This window comes from Lepisosteus platostomus, chromosome 4, assembly GCF_059453375.1.
Source record: "Lepisosteus platostomus isolate fLepPlt1 chromosome 4, fLepPlt1.hap1, whole genome shotgun sequence".
Classification (NCBI taxonomy): domain Eukaryota; kingdom Metazoa; phylum Chordata; class Actinopteri; order Semionotiformes; family Lepisosteidae; genus Lepisosteus; species Lepisosteus platostomus.
Genome location: NC_142614.1, coordinates 10,211,637 through 10,233,294, shown reverse-complemented (window position 1 = coordinate 10,233,294; position 21,658 = coordinate 10,211,637). Strand labels below are relative to the sequence as shown.

The 21,658-nt window shown below is 51.6% G+C and overlaps 2 protein-coding genes across 2 annotated transcripts in view; both read left to right on the top strand.

The window, feature by feature from the left end:
* Positions 1–384: 384 nt before the first annotated feature.
* On the top strand, positions 385–6,365 carry eif4e2rs1 (eukaryotic translation initiation factor 4E family member 2 related sequence 1). The gene is made up of 7 exons (XM_088628339.1): positions 385–580; positions 2,540–2,648; positions 3,707–3,841; positions 3,969–4,073; positions 4,162–4,314; positions 5,222–5,358; positions 5,959–6,365. The coding sequence occupies exons 1-7, from the start codon at positions 564–566 to the stop codon at positions 5,996–5,998; spliced, it is 696 nt and encodes a 231-aa protein (XP_088484465.1). The 5' UTR covers positions 385–563; the 3' UTR covers positions 5,999–6,365.
* Positions 6,366–14,416: 8,051 nt separating this feature from the next.
* The window catches only part of cntrob (centrobin, centrosomal BRCA2 interacting protein), a 46,829-nt gene continuing 39,587 nt past the window's right edge, over positions 14,417–21,658 (top strand). The window contains exon 1 of the mRNA XM_088628316.1: positions 14,417–14,814. The gene's annotated coding sequence lies outside the window, so the exon portion shown is untranslated. The remainder of the gene's footprint in view (positions 14,815–21,658) is intronic.

The following is a 21,658-nucleotide window of genomic DNA, read 5'->3' as shown; positions in this document are numbered from 1 at the left end:
TGAGGAACAGACAGTCATCCTCGCTAATAATAATAATGTAATTGTCCTGTCTGTAAGTGTTTACTAAGGATTATTGCTTTGGCAATACTAATTCATGGGTCTGATGCCAATAAATGAAGAGGAGACAGGGATATAAAGAAGCAGGGAGAAAAGAGAGAAATTATATGATTTTAATAATTTATCACTGCCATGAGTTGCTCAGTACAAGCAATACTTCAGTTGCTCGTTACAAATAAAGCGCCTTTGAAAAGAAGCGGAAAAAAACGAACAATACAGTATATTTTGGGGCGTTATCTCGATGGCGAATTCAAAACGCGGTTTCCATTCCCAAGGAGGCCGCAAGGTTTGTCCCCGCTCTCTTTCCCTCCGCACATTGTCTAGTGTCTTTTACTGCGCCTGCGCACTGACTTGCGAGCAATAGAACAAATGGTGGCGTTATTTGTAAAGTACAGATTGATTCAATTATTCAGCTTTTCAAGTAAATAAAATAACTTTACAGAAGGGACGAAAGAAAACGGATTTGCCATTTTTCCAGGCTCGGATCTGACAGATCGCCGTTCACAATGAACAAGTTTGACCAGTGAGTACTGTATACAATTGCAGTGGTTCCCTGTGACACACTACATAGATCGTCTAAAAAACTACAGTTAACTTGTTCTGATTCAGGGTTCTTCATCAAGAGCTGAGCTGCTAACTTTAAGACATGTCGTATTTTTGTTTTCTCGTTTTTATGGGTTTTCTACAAGAGAAATGTATAATCATAATACAACAATTTATTATAAAATTGGAAGCAAAATCTTAGTTCATAGTGGCGTTTCTCTCTTTTCCTTTTCTTTGCTGTACTTTCTATGTTCCTCTTATGATTTCTGTCTTTTTCAATTCAATTCAAGGTGCTTTACTAGCATGACCGATGGGTATAATCAGTGTTGCCAAAGCAAATGAAAATAATAAAATTAACACGAAACAAAACAACAAATAAAAGTAAAATAAAATCTACAGACATATTACAGGCATCTACAACAAAGACATATCATAAAATATTTACATATACTGTAAACATATTGAGCATTACTGGGAGACAGACTCACTGTTCCTCAGGCTGTGACAGGAGATTGCATACTGGGCTGCCAGTTCAACTGAGTTCCCTCCTCCCTCTCCCAGTAGGACTGGGACCTGTTGTGATTCTGGCAGGTGTGGGAATTCTGGGATTAGATTTGTAAATTTGGGGAAGAATGTTTCTCTAATCCCAGAGTATCTGTCACAGTGCAGTAGGAAGTGCACCTCTGTCTCTATTTCTCCCCGCTGGCAGTGGGAGCACAGCCTGTCCTCTCTGGGCAGCCAGGTCTGCCTGTGTCCCCCAGTTTCTATGGCCAGGCTGTGGTCACTGAGCCTGTACTTCGTCAGGGTCTGTTTCTTTTTGTTGTTTCTTATCTTGGTTAAATATTCAGCTAGTGTGTATTGTCTGTTTAGGGTTCTGTAGCATTCCAGTTTATGTTGTGTTTATGTGTGTGTCCCAGTGTGTGAGATATTGCTGTTTGATCTGTGCTGTGATGTGGTTGAGTCTGAGTTGTGGTGCTCTAGAAGTGCTGTCCTGAGGCCAGTATTTGTGTGTTCCGGATACTGCAAAATACCTTCCCCAGGTTACTGTTCACACAGATGCCCCGGTAGTTGTTGGGATCGAGTCTATCTCCACTCTTCTAGATGGGTGTGATCATTCCTTGGTTCCAGGCCTCGGGGAAACATCCAGCTGTCATGATGAGATTGAGGAGTTTGAGCAGGGCTTGCTGCAACTTTGGGCAGCTGTGTCTCAGCATCTCATTGTTGACTCCATCTTGGCCACAGGCTTTGCTTCTCTCTCTCTCCCTCCCTGTCCCCTCTTGTACTGTCCTCATCTCTCTCTCTCTCCCTGTCCCCTCTTGCACTGTCCTCATCTCTCTCTCTCTCCCTGTCCCCTCTTGCACTGTCCTCATCTCTCTCTCTCTCCCTGTCCCCTCTTGCACTGTCCTCATCTCTCTCTCTCCCTGTCCCCTCTTGCACTGTCCTCATCTCTCTCTCTCTCCCTGTCCCCTCTTGAACTGTCCTCATCTCTCTCTCTCTCCCTGTCCCCTCTTGAACTGTCCTCATCTCTCTCTCTCTCCCTGTCCCCTCTTGCACTGTCCTCATCTCTCTCTCTCCCTGTCCCCTCTTGCACTGTCCTCATCTCTCTCTCTCTCCCTGTCCCCTCTTGAACTGTCCTCATCTCTCTCTCTCTCCCTGTCCCCTCTTGCACTGTCCTCATCTCTCTCTCTCCCTGTCCCCTCTTGCACTGTCCTCATCTCTCTCTCTCTCCCTGTCCCCTCTTGCACTGTCCTCATCTCTCTCTCTCCCTATCTCCTCTTGCACTGTCCCCATCTCTCTCTCTCTCTCCCTGTCCCCTCTTGCACTGTCCTCATCTCTCTCTCTCTCCCTGTCCCTTACTCCTACTTTATCTCTCTCCCTGTATCTTTTTATTCTCTGTCCTGTGTACTGCTCTCCCTTATCACTGCCTGTCTCTGTGCAGTTTGAAGGACGATGACAGTGGTGACCATGATGACCCTGCGGCCCCCCGGGACGAGAAGACAGAGACGGAGAGCAGCTCTTCCAACAGCAGCAGCAATGGCCGGCGGAAGGTGAGCACTGACTGTCATCTTCTTCATCATCATCATCACTGTTGCTGTCTTAGTCTAAAGCTAGAGCTCTCCCTGCTATGACTACTGTGATAATGTACTGTAGTGTCCAGTGTGTCTGTATTAACCCCTCTCTCTCTCAGTGCAGTGTTAATGTACTGTAGTGTCCAGTGTGTCTGTATTTACTCCTCTCTCTCTCAGTGCAGTGTTAATGGACTGTAGTGTCCAGTGTGTCTGTATTTACTCCTCTCTCTCTCAGTGCAGTGTTAATGGACTGTAGTGTCCAGTGTGTCTGTATTAACCCCTCTCTCTCAGTGCAGTGTTAATGGACTGTAGTGTTCAGTGTGTCTGTATTAACCCCTCTCTCTCTCAGTGCAGTGTTAATGGACTGTAGTGTCCAGTGTGTCTGTATTAACCCCTCTCTCTCTCAGTGCAGTGTTAATGGACTGTAGTGTCCAGTGTGTCTGTATGAACCCCTCTTTCTCTCAGTGCAGTGTTAATGGACTGTAGTGTCCAGTGTGTCTGTATTAACCCCTCTCTCTCTCAGTGCAGTGTTAATGGACTGTAGTGTCCAGTGTGTCTGTATGAACCCCTCTCTCTCTCAGTGCAGTGTTAATGGACTGTAGTGTCCAGTGTGTCTGTATTAACCCCTCTCTCTCTCAGTGCAGTGTTAATGGACTGTAGTGTCCAGTGTGTCTGTATTAACCCCTCTCTCTCAGTGCAGTGTTAATGGACTGTAGTGTCCAGTGTGTCTGTATTAACCTCTCTCTCTCAGTGCAGTGTTAATGGACTGTAGTGTCCAGTGTGTCTGTATTAACCCCTCTCTCTCTCAGTGCAGTGTTAATGGACTGTAGTGTCCAGTGTGTCTGTATTAACCCCTCTCTCTCTCAGTGCAGTGTTAATGGACTGTAGTGTCCAGTGTGTCTGTATTAACCCCTCTCTCTCAGTGCAGTGTTAATGGACTGTAGTGTCCATTGTGTCTGTATTAACCCCTCTCTCTCAGTGCAGTGTTAATGGACTGTAGTGTCCAGTGTGTGTGTATTAACCCCTCTCTCTCTCAGACTATAACTCCAGGGGCAGGGGAACACCCTCTCCAGTATAACTACACATTCTGGTACTCTCGGCGCACCCCCAGCCGGCCAGCCAACACACAGAGCTACGAGCAGAACATCAGACAGATCGGCACCGTGGCCTCGGTGAGACAGTGTGTGTGACCCGCTGTGAGTGAGCGTGTGTGAGCCAGCGTGCCCGTCTGCCAACATGCGTGTTTCTGTGCCTTATCTCCTGATTTGTCATAGATGTGCCTCTCCTTGTGTGTCTCAGGTGGAGCAGTTCTGGAAGTTCTACAGCCACCTGGTGCGGCCGGGGGACCTGACTGGACACAGCGACTTCCACCTCTTCAAGGAGGGGATCAAGCCCATGTGGGAGGTGAGGGAGGGGCTGATGGCAGAGGGCGTAAGAGCCAGGACGTGACGGGATGGGTCTGATTGCTCTACGGGCTTGATCCCCTCTGTAGGACGAGGCCAATAAGAACGGTGGGAAGTGGATTATCCGACTGCGTAAGGGGCTGGCCTCCCGGTTCTGGGAGAACATCATCTTGGCCATGCTGGGAGAGCAGTTCATGGTGGGAGAGGAGATCTGTGGAGTGGTGGTGTCCATCCGCTTCCAGGTAGGCTGCCCTGCTGGGCTCTCTGGACTGGCTCAAGCAGGAGAGGAAGGCTCAATTCCCACAGCTGTCTGCTTCAGCCCCAGAGGACGGAGACTCCAGACTGTCTTGGAATAGCTGTTTTCATGTCGACATGCTATTGCACTCTTTAGCGGGACTTATTTGTATTTTTGACGGTATGGTTTGTACGAGAACCACCATCAGCTACTGAAATCTGGAGTGGATCAGACAGCTCTGCAATGGGAGCCTGATAGACAACATTGTAAAACCTGGAGTGGATCAGACAGCTCTGCAATGGGAGCCTGATAGACGGCACTGTAAAGCCTAGAGTTGATTAGACTGCTCTGCAATGGGAGCCTGATAGATGGCACTGTAAAACCTGCAGTGGATCAGACAGCTCCACAATGGGAGCCTGATAGATAGCACTGTAAAACATGGGGTGGATTAGACTGCTCTGCAATGGGAGCCTTATAGATGGCACTGTAAAACCCGGAGTGGATCAGACTGCTCCGCAATGGGAGCCTGATAGACGGCACTGTAAATCGTGGGGTGGATCAGACTGCTCTGCAATGGGAGCCTTATAGATGGCACTGTAAAAGGTGGGGTGTATCAGACAGGAGTGTTGTGAAACACACATAGCCTAGCCTTGTAGCGGGACTGTTTCCTCTGCAGTTCTCCTACAGCCCAGTTCTGTCCTACCTTGCCAGACCCCAAAGACATCTCCTCAAACCAGCAGCAAAGTCTGAGAGCCACTGTTTCCTTCCCTATCCCCGGGTTCGACTTTGAATAATTGCACTGCTCAGAAGCAAGAGACACGCACTCATGCCATGGATTAGTAAGGTTTAGTAAGGTGCAATAAAGCTGGAGTTCCTAAGTGGCGTGACCTTTGACACCTCCCTGGCCTTTACAGGAGGACATCCTGTCCATCTGGAACAAGACGGCGAACGATCAGGTGACCACGTCACGGATCCGGGACACTCTGCGCCGCGTGCTGAACCTCCCGCCCAACACCATCATGGAGTACAAGACGCACAATGACAGCTTGAAGTAAGACAGCTGTGCGTGTGCACACACACTCACATGCGCCAACACTGACACGCACACACACAGCTGTGGCCCTGAGAGAGTGACACGCACACACACAGCTGTGGCCCTGAGAGAGTGACACGCACACACAGAGCTGAGGCCCTGAGAGAGTGACACGCACACACACAGCTGAGGCCCTGAGAGAGTGACACACTGACAGGCTGATACCCTGAGAGGGTGACACACTAAGAGTGACACGCTTGCTGGCTGACACACTGAGAGAGTGACACGCTCGCTGGCTGACACACTGAGAGAGTGACACGCTCGCTGGCTGACACACTGAGTGATGTGCTGACACACTAAGAGAGTGACACGCTCGCTGGCTGACTGAGTGACGTGCTGACACACTGACACACTGAGAGAGTGACACGCTTACTGGCTGACACACTGAGTGACGTGCTGACACACTGAGAGAGTGACACACTCGCTGGCTGACACACTGAGAGAGTGACACGCTTACTGGCTGACAGACTGAGTGACGTGCTGACACACTGACACACGAATAGCCTTTTCCAGTTGTGCGTCTGCTCACGTGAGCACCTTGTTCTGCTTGGCTCGCAGGGACAACTCGAGTTTCCGCAACACGAAGATCGCTCTGTGAGCGGTGGAGCGGGAGGAGAGACTGGACAGGGCACTGAGCCGGGGAGAGAGACAGGAACCCCCAAGCACCCCCTCTGTCCATGACAGCTACACGCTCCAGAGCCTCCGGACAGGAGGGTGGAGCAGCAAAGGGGTGTGCAGAAGGAGTGATTTCTGGGGACAGAAGGCAAGATTCCCCGAGGGACCAGCTGGTGGCAGTGCTGTACCTCCCCGGCTCGAGGGGCGCTCGTGCCGCTCACAGACTCTTTCGGTGCAGCCTGGGACTTGTGTCTTTTTCTTGTCCTTTTTCTTGTCCTGTTTGGAGTTTTTTTCCTTCTGGTTTGCTTTGTGTTGATTCCCCTGAAATAAACCCCATTGCTCAGCAGTCAGTCCCCGTCTCGCACTGTCAGATTCCTGGGTGCTGCGCCCCACTCTGCCAGGGCGAGGACAGGGGATTGTGGGGGACAGACAGCAAGAGAGAGGGCGGGGGTAGATAGGTGCCAGAAGAGCCTCTGGTGCAGTGCCCTCAGAATTTGGGGGTACACCTCCTCGCCGTAGGGGGTGGCTGGAGTAGGGGCACTGGACAGCCAGTCCAGCCGTCGTGGAGTACTGGCCAGCTCACTGCAGACGCTGGGCACTGTGTCCTTGTGTGCCGGTCGGCTCACTGCAGACGCTGGGCACTGTGTCCTCATGTACCGGTCAGCTCACTGCAGACGCTGGGCACTGTGTCCTCGTGTACCGGTCAGCTCACTGCAGACGCTGGGCACTGTGTCCTCGTGTACCGGTCAGCTCACTGCAGACGCTGGGCACTGTGTCCTCGTGTACCGGTCAGCTCACTGCAGACGCTGGGCACTGTGTCCTCGTGTACCGGTCAGCTCACTGCAGACGCTGGGCACTGTGTCCTCATGTACCGGTCAGCTCACTGCAGACGCTGGGCACTGTGTCCTCGTGTACCGGTCACTTCACTGCAGACGCTGGGCACTGTGTCCTCATGTACCGGTCAGCTTACTGCAGACGCTGGGCACTGTGTCCTCGTGTACCAGTCAGCTCACTGCAGACGCTGGGCACTGTGTCCTTGTGTACCAGTCAGCTCACTGCAGACGCTGGGCACTGTGTCCTCGTGTACCAGTCAGCTCACTGCAGACGCTGGGCACTGTGTCCTCGTGTACCAGTCAGCTCACTGCAGACGCTGGGCACTGTGTCCTCGTGTACCAGTCAGCTCACTGCAGACGCTGGGCACTGTGTCCTCATGTACCGGTCAGCTTACTGCAGACGCTGGGCACTGTGTCCTCGTGTACCAGTCAGCTCACTGCAGACGCTGGGCACTGTGTCCTCGTGTACCAGTCAGCTCACTGCAGACGCTGGGCACTGTGTCCTTGTGTACCGGTCAGCTCACTGCAGACGCTGGGCACTGTGTCCTCATGTACCGGTCAGCTTACTGCAGACGCTGGACACTACATCCTGATACAGAAAAAGCAATACATTGACTTGAACGACCAGTTGTGTGATATTACCATCCCAAATTTATCAACAAATTCCATTGATCGGGCTGGAGCCCAGGTGATACTTTATAAAGACTCGTTTCTGAAGGGGCCTGTTTGTTCCTGGGATACAAAGAGTTCATTGCGTTTATCTGCTTTCGAAGTGTGGGGTTGGATCCAGTATCGTGCGGTTTAAAATGAAAATGTCTTCCATGCTGTTTGTGATAAGTGAGGGAATATATACGCCTGCTGTGTATGTACATCACTGGCGGGATGCTGAATTACTGTGTCACCCACTACAGTCTGCTCTGTCCAGGGCTGGAGGAGCTCCGCTGCCCTCCTGTGTTGAGTGCGCTGTGCTTGTCAGGCTGTCTGTGTGTGGAGACCCCGCAGAGCGAGAGGGGGCTGCAGGTCCTTCCCTGTGACTGCGGGGGTCTCTGTGCTGCTCCTGGGGCGATCTCGACAGGACGACTGGGCCCCAGGAGAGTGGTCTTGAATTGTCTGACGGGGGGGTTTGGGGGGTTTTGCCCCAGGCAGACAGAAACGGTTCTGTAAACCTCTCCAGGCAGAAAAGCATCTCGTTCCCTTCTTGTGAGCTCCTCTGAAGTCTCTTTCGAGCGGGGCGTGACCTGTTTCCTGTCCAACATCCTGTACACCCTGACCAAACTCCAGGAGGTTCTGCCCATGCCCAGCCCTTGCTTACTTGTGACCCAATTATTAAACCTCCTGATGCTAATGAGCTCCCTTAATTATGTTCAGTAGCTAGGGGTTCACTTCTTATTTCACATACACGGATTCTTCATTACTCCGTTCATTCTGCTTAATAACATTCGAGCTGATAGAGCTGTGCCTGTGTGCCGATGGGTTCGTTAGAGCCTGGCATCAGCCTGGGGGTCCTTCTGTGGGGAGTTTCATGTTCTCCCCAGGCGTTTCCTTTGAGAGAAAGACCTGCTCCCCAGCTGAATTGGAATCTCCAAATTGACCCTGCGCATGTCTGTGTGCCCCACAATCCACTGTCCCATGTTCTTCTGGGATAAGATGGATGTTGCAACATATCACCCTGCAACTCACACCTGGCTACCCCCTGAAGCTCAGCAGCTTTGAGCCTGGCCAGTACCTGGATGGGAGACCTCCTGGGAAAGCTGAGGTTGCTGCTGGAAGAGGTGTTAGTGGGACCAGTAGGGGCCGCTCACCCTGCAGGCTGTGTGAGTCCTAATGTCACAGTATAGCGATGGGGACACTACACTGTAAGAAGGCGCAGTCCTTTGGATGAGACATAAAACTGAGATCCTGACTCTCTGTGGTCCTAAAAAAATCTCAGGGTGTTTCTCGAAAAGAGTAGGGGTGGCTTGTCCTGGCCAAGTTTCCCCCTGGCCTTTACCAGTCATGGCCTCCTAATAATCCCCATCTATGAACTGGCTTCATCACTCTGCTCTCCTCCCCACTGGTAGCTGGTGTGTGGGGAGTGTACTGGCGCACTATGGCTGCTGTCGCATCATCCAGGTGGGGCTGCACACTGGTGGTGGTGGAGGGGAGTCAGTGCTTTGAGTGGAGTGTCCACTATATAAATGTAAGGTATTGTTATTATTCATTGTTAATTCATATTTAATAATGTTGTGATGTGAATACTATAGTTATAATAGTTGGAGTTAGCATGCGTAGGCTGAAAAGGAACAAGTAAAGGTTATTCCACGCTGAAAAGAGGCTCCACAGCTGAAATTTTGTTTCGTTTCTTCTCTATTCAGTGTGGAATAAATCAAGTTATAATGGTATTATATTTCTATATTGTTGCTGGTAATGGAGATTTTTTCTGTCAGGATGTCACGGGACTGACCCTTCTCTCTTCCTCTTTTGTTTTCGTTCGGCCTGTTCTGGTTGAATCGTGTTTAAATCTCCACCTGGTGGGGAATTCCATTGCATAGTGAAAGTGAAAGAGACAGGAGACGTGCAGTACTGAGCAGGCGCCCAAAATCGCAATCCACAGTCGAGAGAATCTCTCCGTGTGTGAGACGGATACAACACAGGACACAGGAGAGACAGAGAACAGCCTGCAGACACAGAAGAGACAGAGAGAACAGCCTGCAGACACAGGACAGACAGAGAACAGCCTGCAGACACAGGACAGACAGAGAACAGCCTGCAGACACAGGACAGACAGAGAACAGCCTGCAGACACAGAAGAGACAGAGAGAACAGCCTGCAGACACAGAAGAGACAGAGAGAACAGCCTGCAGACACAGAAGAGACAGAGAGAACAGCCTGCAGACACAGGGGAGACAGAGAACAGCCTGCAGACATAGGAGAGACAGAGAACAGCCTGCAGACACAGGAGAGACAGAGAGAACAGCCTGCAGACACAGAAGAGACAGAGAGAACAGCCTGCAGACACAGGGGAGACAGAGAACAGCCTGCAGACACAGGAGAGACAGAGAACAGCCTGCAGACACAGGAGAGACAGAGAGAACAGCCTGCAGACACAGGAGAGACAGAGAGAACAGCCTGCAGACACAGGGGAGACAGAGAGAAACAGAAAGTGGAACTGCACAGCCAAGAGTCGGGCTCTGAGGAGGAAGTAACCATCGATCAGGTTGGTATTAATATTTTTTGTCTACTTTTCCTATTATACTTATGAGTCTAATTCCTGATAGTATTAGCTACAATATTAGCAGTAGTACTGATAGCATTAGGGTCCCGACTAGCTCTGTTGGTAGAGCATGAGACTCATAATCTCAGGGCAGTAGGTTTGTGTCCCAGCTAGGGCAGCAGGTCCTCCATTCTGGAGGCTAACAACCCTGTACCGTAAAAAACCAATGTTACGGTAACAGCAACAGGATGTTGCTGCCCTGCATGATGGAAGGCACAACGGGCAGACATCCACTGATAGTATTAGGGACAGTATTAGCAGTATTAGTTCAAGTAGGGGGCTGTGTCAGCATGCATAGGCAGCAAAGGAACAAGTAAAGGTTTATTCCTGTGCTGAAAACAGAAGAAAAGAAACAATGTTTTGGCTGTGGAGCCTTCTTTGGGTGTCACCCGGCACTCCACAGTTGAAACGTGTTTCCTTTCTTCTCTTTTCAACATATTAGCAGTAGTACTGATAGTATTAGGGACAGTAATTGTAGCAGCAGTAGTCCTGATAGTACAAGGTACAATATTAGCAGTAGTCCTGATAGTATTAGGGACAGTAGTGGCAGCAGTAGTACTGATAGTATTAAGAGCAGTAATGACAGTAGTGTATAATTATGTACAGAATATGGCATGATTAATTCTCCCTCTTCTACACCTTACTGTTGGAATCATGCTCTGTTTTCACTCACTGGTCCTTTTCAGCCCTGTATTCTCTGGGATCGCCAGTGCTGCTGCAGTAAGGGAGTCAGTGAAACAGGCACCCGGACGCACCAAGACTGGTTCTGTCCTGGTTCTGCACTGAGACGGACTCGGCGCCAAGCCCTCTGGTGACACTTATCCTGGACAGAGGCCATGAGTAAGCTTACCATACTGACACGGGTAAGATTAAGTTAAGTTTAAGTTCACGTTTATTGTCATTATACTCATACACAGGTATATGGTTTAATGAAATACTATTTAGCTAGCTCTCAGACGGTAAGTAGTACAAAAAACAACAATACAGTTGTATAATAAAAGAAAGACAGAGACAACAGGCAATGTGTAAAACAACAACAGGCAATGTGCAAAACAAAATCATACGTCAACAGAATGAAATAAAGGATCCACAATTATGGGGAGTGAACTTCTTGACATGCGAGGTAGAGGTAGATTTCAATGTGTGTTTGAGTTTTGATGAAGAGAGAAGGCACTGTAAGGGTTCAGATCGTAGGTGAGAGAGGCTGGGAGTTTAATAGTTTGATAGTTTGATAGTGTGGAGGTAAAATCCGTCTTTGAGTCTAGTAGTCCGAGCCTGCATGCTCTGGTACTGTTTTGTAGATGGTAGAGGGTCAAACAGTCTGTAGCTGGGGTGTGTGGGGTCTTTGATGATGCTTAGCGCTTTCCTCAAGCACCATCTGTCATAAATGTCCTGTATAGATGGGAGGGCAACCCCAGTGATGGACTGGGCAGTTTTCACCACCCGCTGTAGGGCTTTGCGGTCAGCAATACTGCAGTGCCTTACCAGGCTGTGATGCAACTTGTCATAATGCTTAGTGCATCTGTAAAGGTTATTGAGGATCTGGGGACGTATCTTAGCCTTCTTCAACCATCTTAGGAAGTACAGGCGCTGTTGTGCTTTCTTGATCAGACAGGTGGCGTTGAGAGACCATGTGAGATCCTTGGTGATATGGAAACCAAGGAATTTGAAGTTACTGACCCTTTCCACTTCAGTCCTGTTGATGTGGACAGGGGCAAGATCTGCACTGCTGCCAGTGTCTGAGAGCAGGCAGGGCCTGAGGCTTTGGAGCTGGACAGCCATGATGCTACAGGGCTTACAGGAAGCTTGTGATCTCTCAGTGCTGTCAGTGAGAGCTGCGTCTCTCCTCCAGTCAGTGCTCACTCTGCTGTGATCTCTCAGTGCTGTCAGTGAGAGCAGTGTCTCTCCTCCAGTCAGTGCTCCATCTGCTGTGATCTCTCAGTGCTGTCAGTGAGAGCTGTGTCTCCTCCAGTCAGTGCTCACTCTGCTGTGGTCTCTCAGTGCTGTCAGTGAGAGCTGTGTCTCTCCTCCAGTCAGTGTCCACTCTGCTGTGATCTCTCAGTGCTGTCAGTGAGAGCTGTGTCTCTCCTCCAGTCAGTGCTCACTCTGCTGTGGTCTCTCAGTGCTGTCAGTGAGAGCTGTGTCTCTCCTCCAGTCAGTGCTCACTCTGTTGTGATCTCTCAGTGCTGTCAGTGAGAGCTGTGTCTCCTCCAGTCAGTGCTCACTCTGCTGTGATCTCTCAGTGCTGTCAGTGAGAGCTGTGTCTCCTCCAGTCAGTGCTCACTCTGCTGTGATCTCTCAGTGCTGTCAGTGAGAGCTGTGTCTCCTCCAGTCAGTGCTCACTCTGCTGTGGTCTCTCAGTGCTGTCAGTGAGAGCTGTGTCTCCTCCAGTCAGTGCTCACTCTGTTGTGATCTCTCAGTGCTGTCAGTAAATCAGACTGGCAAGTGCATCTAGAAAAACTTTTCTCTCTGGTTGTTTCCCACCCACTGCAGTGCCCGCGCTGCCACACAGACATGAGGAAGCCCGAGGATGCTAGCCTGCGTGTGGTGTGCACACATTGCGCCCGTGAGAGAAAAATCCACTCCTTCTGCGGGGCGTGCCAGCTGGAGTGGGTGCCCCCGTCTTCTCAGGACAACACGAATAGCTGTGGCCGGCCGGGCTGCGGGCTGCGGGCGGCCCTTATTTCTCGTGGGAATGTCGACGTGGGTCAGCAGAGCCGGGTGTATGGCTGTCCCTACTTCCGTGCGTGCCCAGGCTGCCATGCTCTGCTCACTCACAACGGGGTCGGCTGCCCGAAAATCAGGTGCCCACAGTGTGATACAGCGTTCTGCTTCCGCTGCCTGAAACCCGGATACTGTAGTTCCTGCTCCATCGTGGACAACAGCAAGGCACTCAAAGCACTGGGGCTGTAAGAGCTGGGATCTGCTGCAGGAGATCTGTGACCCACTGGCACAGAACCAGGCTCTTCTAATGAGAACCCAGGACCAGGACTGGACACCCAGCTGACACACTGACCCCTCCAGGACCAGGACTTGACACCCTGCAGACACACTGACCCTACAGGACCAGGACTGGACACCCTGCAGACACACTGACCCCCCCCAGGCCCAGGACTGGACACCCTGTAGACACACTGACCCCCCCAGGACCAGGACTGGACACCCTGCAGACACACTGACCCTACAGGACCAGGACTGGACACCCTGCAGACACACTGACCCCCCCCAGGCCCAGGACTGGACACCCTGTAGACACACTGACCCCCCCAGGACCAGGACTGGACACCCTGCAGACACACTGACCCTACAGGACCAGGACTGGACACCCTGTATCTTCACTGAGGCCTTTTGAAGATTTATGAACCTTAATATCTCTGTTAAGTTCTCTTGTAGCTGATCTATTGGCATAATTAATTTCTTCATCGCAGTAGACATGATCGATGATCCTTTTGAAAATCTGTTAAAAATATTTTTAAAAGTAGCCAGACTGTGAGTTGCTGTGTTCTGAAGAGTTGCTTTCTTTGAATAAAAGTAATAAGATCTAAAGGAAAAAAACTCTTATTGTTGTGGTTTTTATTATTAATATTACACGAACTATAATGAGGTCCTGTGAGTGCAAGTCATCTTTGCAAATATGTATTTAATAAATGGAAACATATTCTGTACCTGATAATAACCGTTTTAATTATAGTTAAGTTCCTTTTAATTATAACCAATGTCTTTTTAAAATTAAATATAGGTGATTTGTGTTATGCATTGATGCACGCTACGGTGACATTGAAGAGCAAAAACGAAGGAAACACAAAAGCGAAAACGAGAGTATCACTGAGTAAATTGCGTCACCACGTCCGTGCATTCCTCTGAAAAAAGATTATATCACGGCTATTCTTAACTTTGAGCGGTACTGTAAGACAAAAACAAACAAGATGACAAATATACTGGGTAGTCACATAGTCTGTAACTGTCAGTAAAACAAGTTTAGTTGGACGTCATGTTTCTCGACGCAGACCGTGTTTTGCCAGGTTTTTCATGTTAAATGAAGGCCTTTCCTACATGCCAGTCGTCTTTTTTTGTACTTCTGCACAAAATTGTAATTTTAATTTCTACCCCATTACAGATGTGATAATGTATTTCCGGTTTCATTCTTATGTAAGCCTTTTCACTTTTATTTGAGTTCTTCCATGTTTTTCGTTTGCACAACAACACCACCGACTATTACACGATTTTGTAACTTTATACACAAAGAAACGCATATTGTTTTCTGAACTCCGCGCACTTTCCTTTCCTTCTTAACCGTAATATTCATTGCGGGCACATTTGTATTCCCCAACACAGTCTGCGTACGTAAAACACCGCTTTGTTCGAACCTAGGATTCGCACTACGCTCTTTGCGCAGAGTAAGAGGGGGAAGATTGCCGCTTTCCTTGGCGCCGGTTGATGACGGCACCAGTGGCGCGGTTGCCATGGCGCGTTTGAAAGTGGGGAGGCTGTGCTCTGTTTTGGTCTCAACTGAATTCCATCCCGTCTTTTTCATTTCTTAAGCGGCAGCTTTTCGACAGGGTGTTCACCCGAGAACCGTCTCAGAAAACGGTTCAGTTTTTTTCATTCTTTTCAACGGACCTGGCATAGTGATTGAGTATTAAGAGACCGAGAGGAATTGTGCTGGTTTCTCAACGTTTTAGAAATCAAACGGAGTTACCCAGAGAGCCGGCGGTAAGTTATCAATAAAGAGGTCAAGTCTTTGCAAGTTTTGAGTTGGTGGATCAGAGTCTCTCCATGGTTCTGCAGTCCGGTCCACCCACTCCGGGTCTGTTTGCCAGCTGATCCCGAACCTGGGGTTTCCTGAGGCAGGAGGGACTCCGGTTTTAATAAAAAAAAACTTTGTATCCTGAGGTGCAAACTGTAAGTAAAATGAGCAACATCAAGGCAGTGCGTCCTGTTCAAGGTCTCGCCGCCTGACAGCGAGGTTAGATGAAGGTCCATCTGTATTTTTCACGGGTCCCACTCCTGTCCGTGGACCGTGGGCTTGCCGCGGGTGCCCCTGAAAACGCATCTGTCGTGATTAGCATCTGTGAACCGTGTCTCCGGGGTTATGGGAGCACAGTTCGGGGAAAGACTAGCTGGCTTAAGCTGAAGGCAGTTTGCTTGGTATTTAAAAAGCCATGCTAGATGAAGTCGCTCGATTCATGCTCCTCGTTGTCGTCCGAAGATCTCAACACCTAATCGGCGTCAGTCACCGTGTCCGTACCCTGTCAAAAGGAAGACTCGTCTCCTGGACAGCTGGAGAATAAATACCAATGCAATCAGATCGTGCACAACAACAACACTCAAGACTGCTTTTCCTTAGAGGGTTTTATCTCATGGCCTTAAGTAAGAAGTAATACCAGTACAGAAAACAATTAAGGATCAAGCCTTTGTGTTCATTTGATTCATTGTGAGACTGCTGTCTCACATGATGAAGTCCATCTGGAGCCTGCTGGCAGATTTAACTCCTAAACTCTGTGGTGTCAATCTGACCCCCACTCCACAGTGGTTGGAACAATCCGGGATTACAGTGCTGTCAGTCTGATTCCCACTCCACAGCAGTATGATCCACTCCAGGATTACTGTCTCTCAGTCTGAGTCCCACTCCACAGCAGCTTGATCCACTCCAGGATTACAGTGCTGTCAGTCTGACTCCCACTCCACAGCAGCTCGATCCACTCTAGCTTATATATTTTAGTGACTGGGATAATATGAAAATACCTGCCTGTTTGCTTCATGAGTACAGTATATGAGGCCCTGAGAGAGTGACACGCACACACAGAGCTGAGGCCCTGAGAGAGTGACACGCACACACAGAGCTGAGGCCCTGAGAGGGTGACACACTGAGAGAGTGACACGCTCGCTGGCTGACACACTGAGTGACGTGCTGACACACTAATAGAGTGACACGCTTGCTGGCTGACACACTGAGTGACGTGCTGACACACTAAGAGAGTGACATGCTCGCTGGCTGACACACTGAGAGAGTGACACGCTTACTGGCTGACACACTGAGTGATGTGCTGACACACTAAGAGAGTGACACGCTCGCTGGCTGACACTGAGTGACGTGCTGACACACTGAGAGAGTGACACACTCGCTGGCTGACACACTGAGAGAGTGACATGCTCGCTGGCTGACACACTGAGTGACGTGCTGACACACTGAGAGAGTGACGCGCTTGCTGGCTGACACACTGAGAGAGTGACACGCTCGCTGGCTGACACACTGAGAGAGTGACACGCTCGCTGGCTAACACACTGAGAGAGTGACACGCTTGCTGGCTGACACACTGAGTGACGTGCTGACACACTGAGAGTGACACGCTCACTGGCTGACACACTGAGAGAGTGACACGCTTACTGGCTGACACACTGAGTGATGTGCTGACACACTGAGAGAGTGACACGCTCGCTGGCTGACACTGAGTGACATGCTGACACACTGAGAGAGTGACACACTCGCTGGCTGACACACTGAGAGAGTGACACGCTTACTGGCTGACACACTGAGTGATGTGCTGACACACTGAGAGAGTGACACGCTCGCTGGCTGACACTGAGTGACGTGCTGACACACTGACACACTGAGAGAGTGACACACTCGCTGGCTGACACACTGAGAGAGTGACACGCTTACTGGCTGACAGACTGAGTGACGTGCTGACACACTGACACACGAATAGCCTTTTCCAGTTGTGCGTCTGCTCACGTGAGCACCTTGTTCTGCTTGGCTCGCAGGGACAACTCGAGTTTCCGCAACACGAAGATCGCTCTGTGAGCGGTGGAGCGGGAGGAGAGACTGGACAGGGCACTGAGCCGGGGAGAGAGACAGGAACCCCCAAGCACCCCCTCTGTCCATGACAGCTACACGCTCCAGAGCCTCCGGACAGGAGGGTGGAGCAGCAAAGGGGTGTGCAGAAGGAGTGATTTCTGGGGACAGAAGGCAAGATTCCCCGAGGGACCAGCAGGTGGCAGTGCTGTACCTCCCCGGCTCGAGGGGCGCTCGTGGCCGCTCACAGACTCTTTCGGTGCAGCCTGGGACTTGTGTCTTTTTCTTGTCCTTTTTCTTGTCCTTTTTGGAGTTTTTTTCCTTCTGATTTGCTTTGTGTTGATTCCCCTGAAATAAACCCCGTTGCTCAGCAGTCAGTCCCCGTCTCGCACTGTCAGATTCCTGGGCGCTGCGCCCCACTCTGCCAGGGCGAGGACAGGGGATTATGGGGGACAGACAGCAAGAGAGAGGGCGGGGGTAGATGGGTGCCAGAAGAGCCTCTGGTGCAGTGCCCTCAGAATTTGGGGGTACACCTCCTCGCCGTGGGGGGTGGCTGGAGTAGGGGCACTGGACAGCCAGTCCAGCCGTCGTGGAGTACTGGCCAGCTCACTGCAGACGCTGGGCACTGTGTCCTCGTGTGCCGGTCGGCTCACTGCAGACGCTGGGCACTGTGTCCTCGTGTACCGGTCAGCTCACTGCAGACGCTGGGCACTGTGTCCTCGTGTACCGGTCAGCTCACTGCAGACGCCGGGCACTGTGTCCTCGTGTACCGGTCAGCTCACTGCAGACGCTGGGCACTGTGTCCTCTTGTACCGGTCAGCTCACTGCAGACGCCGGGCACTGTGTCCTCGCGTATTGGTCGGCTCACTGCAGACGCCGGGCACTGTGTCCTCGCACACTGGTCGGCTCACTGCAGACGCTGGGCACTGTGTCCTCGTGTGCCGGTCAGCTCACTGCAGACGCTGGGCACTGTGTCCTCATGTACCGGTCGGCTCACTGCAGACGCTGGGCACTGTGTCCTCGTGTGCCGGTCAGCTCACTGCAGACGCTGGGCACTGTGTCCTCGTGTGCCGGTCAGCTCACTGCAGACGCTGGGCACTGTGTCCTCGTGTACCGGTCAGCTCACTGCAGACGCTGGGCACTGTGTCCTCGTGTACCGGTCGGCTCACTGCAGACGCCGGGCACTGTGTCCTCGTGTACCGGTCGGCTCACTGCAGACGCTGGGCACTGTGTCCTCATGTACCGGTCAGTTCACTGCAGACGCTGGGCACTGTGTCCTCCTGTACCGGTCAGCTCACTGCAGACGCTGGGCACTGTGTCCTCGTGTACCGGTCAGCTCACTGCAGACGCCGGGCACTGTGTCCTCGCGCACTGGTCGGCTCACTGCAGACGCTGGGCACTGTGTCCTCGTGTGCCGGTCAGCTCACTGCAGACGCTGGGCACTGTGTCCTCATGTACCGGTCGGCTCACTGCAGACGCTGGGCACTGTGTCCTCGTGTGCCGGTCAGCTCACTGCAGACGCTGGGCACTGTGTCCTTGTGTGCCGGTCAGCTCACTGCAGACGCTGGGCACTGTGTCCTCGTGTGCCGGTCAGCTCACTGCAGACGCTGGGCACTGTGTCCTCGTGTGCCGGTCAGCTCACTGCAGACGCTGGGCACTGTGTCCTCGCGTACCGGTCAGCTCACTGTAGACGCTGGGCACTGTGTCCTCGCGTACCGGTCGGCTCACTGCAGACGCTGGGCACTGTGTCCTCGCGTACCGGTCAGTGCACTGCAGACGCTGGGCACTGTGTCCTCGCGTACCGGTCGGCTCACTGCAGACGCTGGGCACTGTGTCCTCTTGTACCGGTCGGCTCACTGCAGACGCCGGGCACTGTGTCCTCGTCTACCGGTCAGCTCACTGCAGACGCCGGGCACTGTGTCCTCGTGTACCGGTCAGCTCACTGCAGACACCGGGCACTGTGTCCTCGTGTACCGGTCAGCTCACTGCAGACGCTGGGCACTGTGTCCTCGTGTGCCGGTCAGCTCACTGCAGACGCTGGACACTGTGTCCTCATGTACCGGTCAGCTCACTGCAGACGCTGGGCACTGTGTCCTCGTGTATTGGTCGGCTCACTGCAGACGCTGGGCACTGTGTCCTCGTGTACCGGTCAGCTCACTGCAGACGCTGGGCACTGTGTCCTCGCGTATTGGTCGGCTCACTGCAGACGCTGGGCACTGTGTCCTCATGTACCGGTCGGCTCACTGCAGACGCTGGGCACTGTGTCCTCATGTACCGGTCAGCTCACTGCAGACGCTGGGCACTGTGTCCTCATGTACCGGTCGGCTCACTGCAGACGCTGGGCACTGTGTCCTCGTGTGCCGGTCAGCTCACTGCAGACGCTGGGCACTGTGTCCTCGTGTACCGGTCAGCTCACTGCAGACGCTGGGCACTGTGTCCTCATGTACCGGTCAGCTCACTGCAGACGCTGGGCACTGTGTCCTCGCGTATTGGTCGGCTCACTGCAGACGCTGGGCACTGTGTCCTCGTGTGCCGGTCAGCTCACTGCAGACGCTGGGCACTGTGTCCTCGTGTACCGGTCAGCTCACTGCAGACGCTGGGCACTGTGTCCTCGTGTGCCGGTCAGCTCACTGCAGACGCTGGGCACTGTGTCCTCGTGTACCGGTCAGCTCACTGCAGACGCCGGGCACTGTGTCCTCGTGTACCGGTCAGCTCACTGCAGACGCTGGGCACTGTGTCCTCATGTACCGGTCAGCTCACTGCAGACGCCGGGCACTGTGTCCTCGTGTACCGGTCAGCTCACTGCAGACGCTGGGCACTGTGTCCTCGTGTACCGGTCAGCTCACTACAGACGCTGGACACTACATCCTGATACAGAAAAAGCAATACATTGACTTGAATGACCAGTTGTGTGATATTACCATCCCAAATTTATCAACAAATTCCAAAGATCGGGCTGGAGCCCAGGTGATACTTTATAAAGACTCGTTTCTGAAGGGGCCTGTTTGTTCCTGGGATACAAAGAGTTCATTGCGTTTATCTGCTTTCGGAGCGTGGGGTTGGATCCAGTATCGTGCGGTTTAAAATGAAAATGTCTTCCATGCTGTTTGTGATAAGTGAGGGAATATATACGCCTGCTGTGTATGTACATCACTGGCGGGATGCTGAATTACTGTGTCACACCCACTACAGTCTGCTCTGTCCAGGGCTGGAGGAGCTCCGCTGCCCTCCTGTGTTGAATGCGCTGTGCCTGTCAGGCTGTCTGTGTGTGGAGACCCCGCAGAGCGAGAGGGGGCTGCAGGTCCTTCCCTGTGACTGGGAGGGGTCTCTCTGCTGCTCCTGGGGCGATCTCGACAGGACGACTGGGCCCCAGGAGAGTGGTCTTGAATTGTCTGACGGGGGGGTTTGGGGGGTTTTGCCCCAGGCAGACAGAAACGGTTCTGTAAACCTCTCCAGGCAGAAAAGCATCACGTTCCCTTCTTGCGAGCTCCTCTGAAGTCTCTTTCGAGCGGGGCGTGACCTGTTTCCTGTCCAACATCCTGTACACCCTGACCAAACTCCAGGAGTTTCTGCCCATGCCCAGCCCTTGCTTACCTGTGACGCAATTATTAAACCTCCTGATGCTAATGAGCTCCCTTAATTCTGTTCAGTAGCTAGGGGTTCACTTCTTATTTCACATACACTGATTCTTCATTACTCCGTTCATTCTGCTTTATAACATTCGGGCTGATAGAGCTGTGCCTGTGTGCCGATGGGTTCGTTAGAGCCTGGCATCAGCCTGGGGGTCCTTCTGTGGGGAGTTTCATGTTCTCCCCAGGCGTTTCCTTTGAGAGAAAGACCTGCTCCCCAGCTGAGTTGGAATCTCCAAATTGACCCTGCGCATGTCTGTGTGCCCCACAATCCACTGTCCCATGTTCTTCTGGGATACGCTGGATGTTGCAACATATCACCCTGCAACTCACACCTGGCTACCCCCTGAAGCTCAGCAGCTTTGAGCCTGGCCAGTACCTGGATGGGAGACCTCCTGGGAAAGCTTAGGCTGCTGCTGGAAGAGGTGTTAGTGGGACCAGTAGGGGCCGCTCACCCTGCAGGCTGTGTGAGTCTTAATGTCACAGTATAGCGATGGGGACACTACACTGTAAGAAGGCGCAGTCCTTTGGATGAGACATAAAACTGGGATCCTGACTCTCTGTGGTCCTAAAAAATCTCAGGGTGTTTCTCGAAAAGAGTAGGGGTGGCTTGTCCTGGCCAAGTTTCCCCCTGGCCTTTACCAGTCATGGCCTCCTAATAATCCCCATCTATGAACTGGCTTCATCACTCTGTTCTCCTCCCCACTGAGAGCTGGTGTGTGGTGGGTGTACTGGTGCACTATGGCTGCCGTCGCATCATCCAGGTGGGGCTGCACACTGGTGGTGGTGGAGGGGAGTCAGTGCTTTGAGTGGAGTGTCCACTATATAAATGTAAGGTATTGTTATTATTCATTGTTAATTAATATTTAATAATGTTGTGATGTGAATACTATAGTTATAATAGTTGGAGTTAGCATGCGTAAGCTGAAAAGGAACAAGTAAAGGTTATTCCACGCTGAAAAGAGGCTCCACAGCTGAAATGTTGTTTCGTTTCTTCTCTATTCAGTGTGGAATAAATCAAGTTATAATGGTATTATATTTCTATATTGTTGCTGGTAATGGAGATTTTTTCTGTCAGGATGTCACGGGACTGACCCTTCTCTCTTCCTCTTTTGTTTTCGTTCGGCCTGTT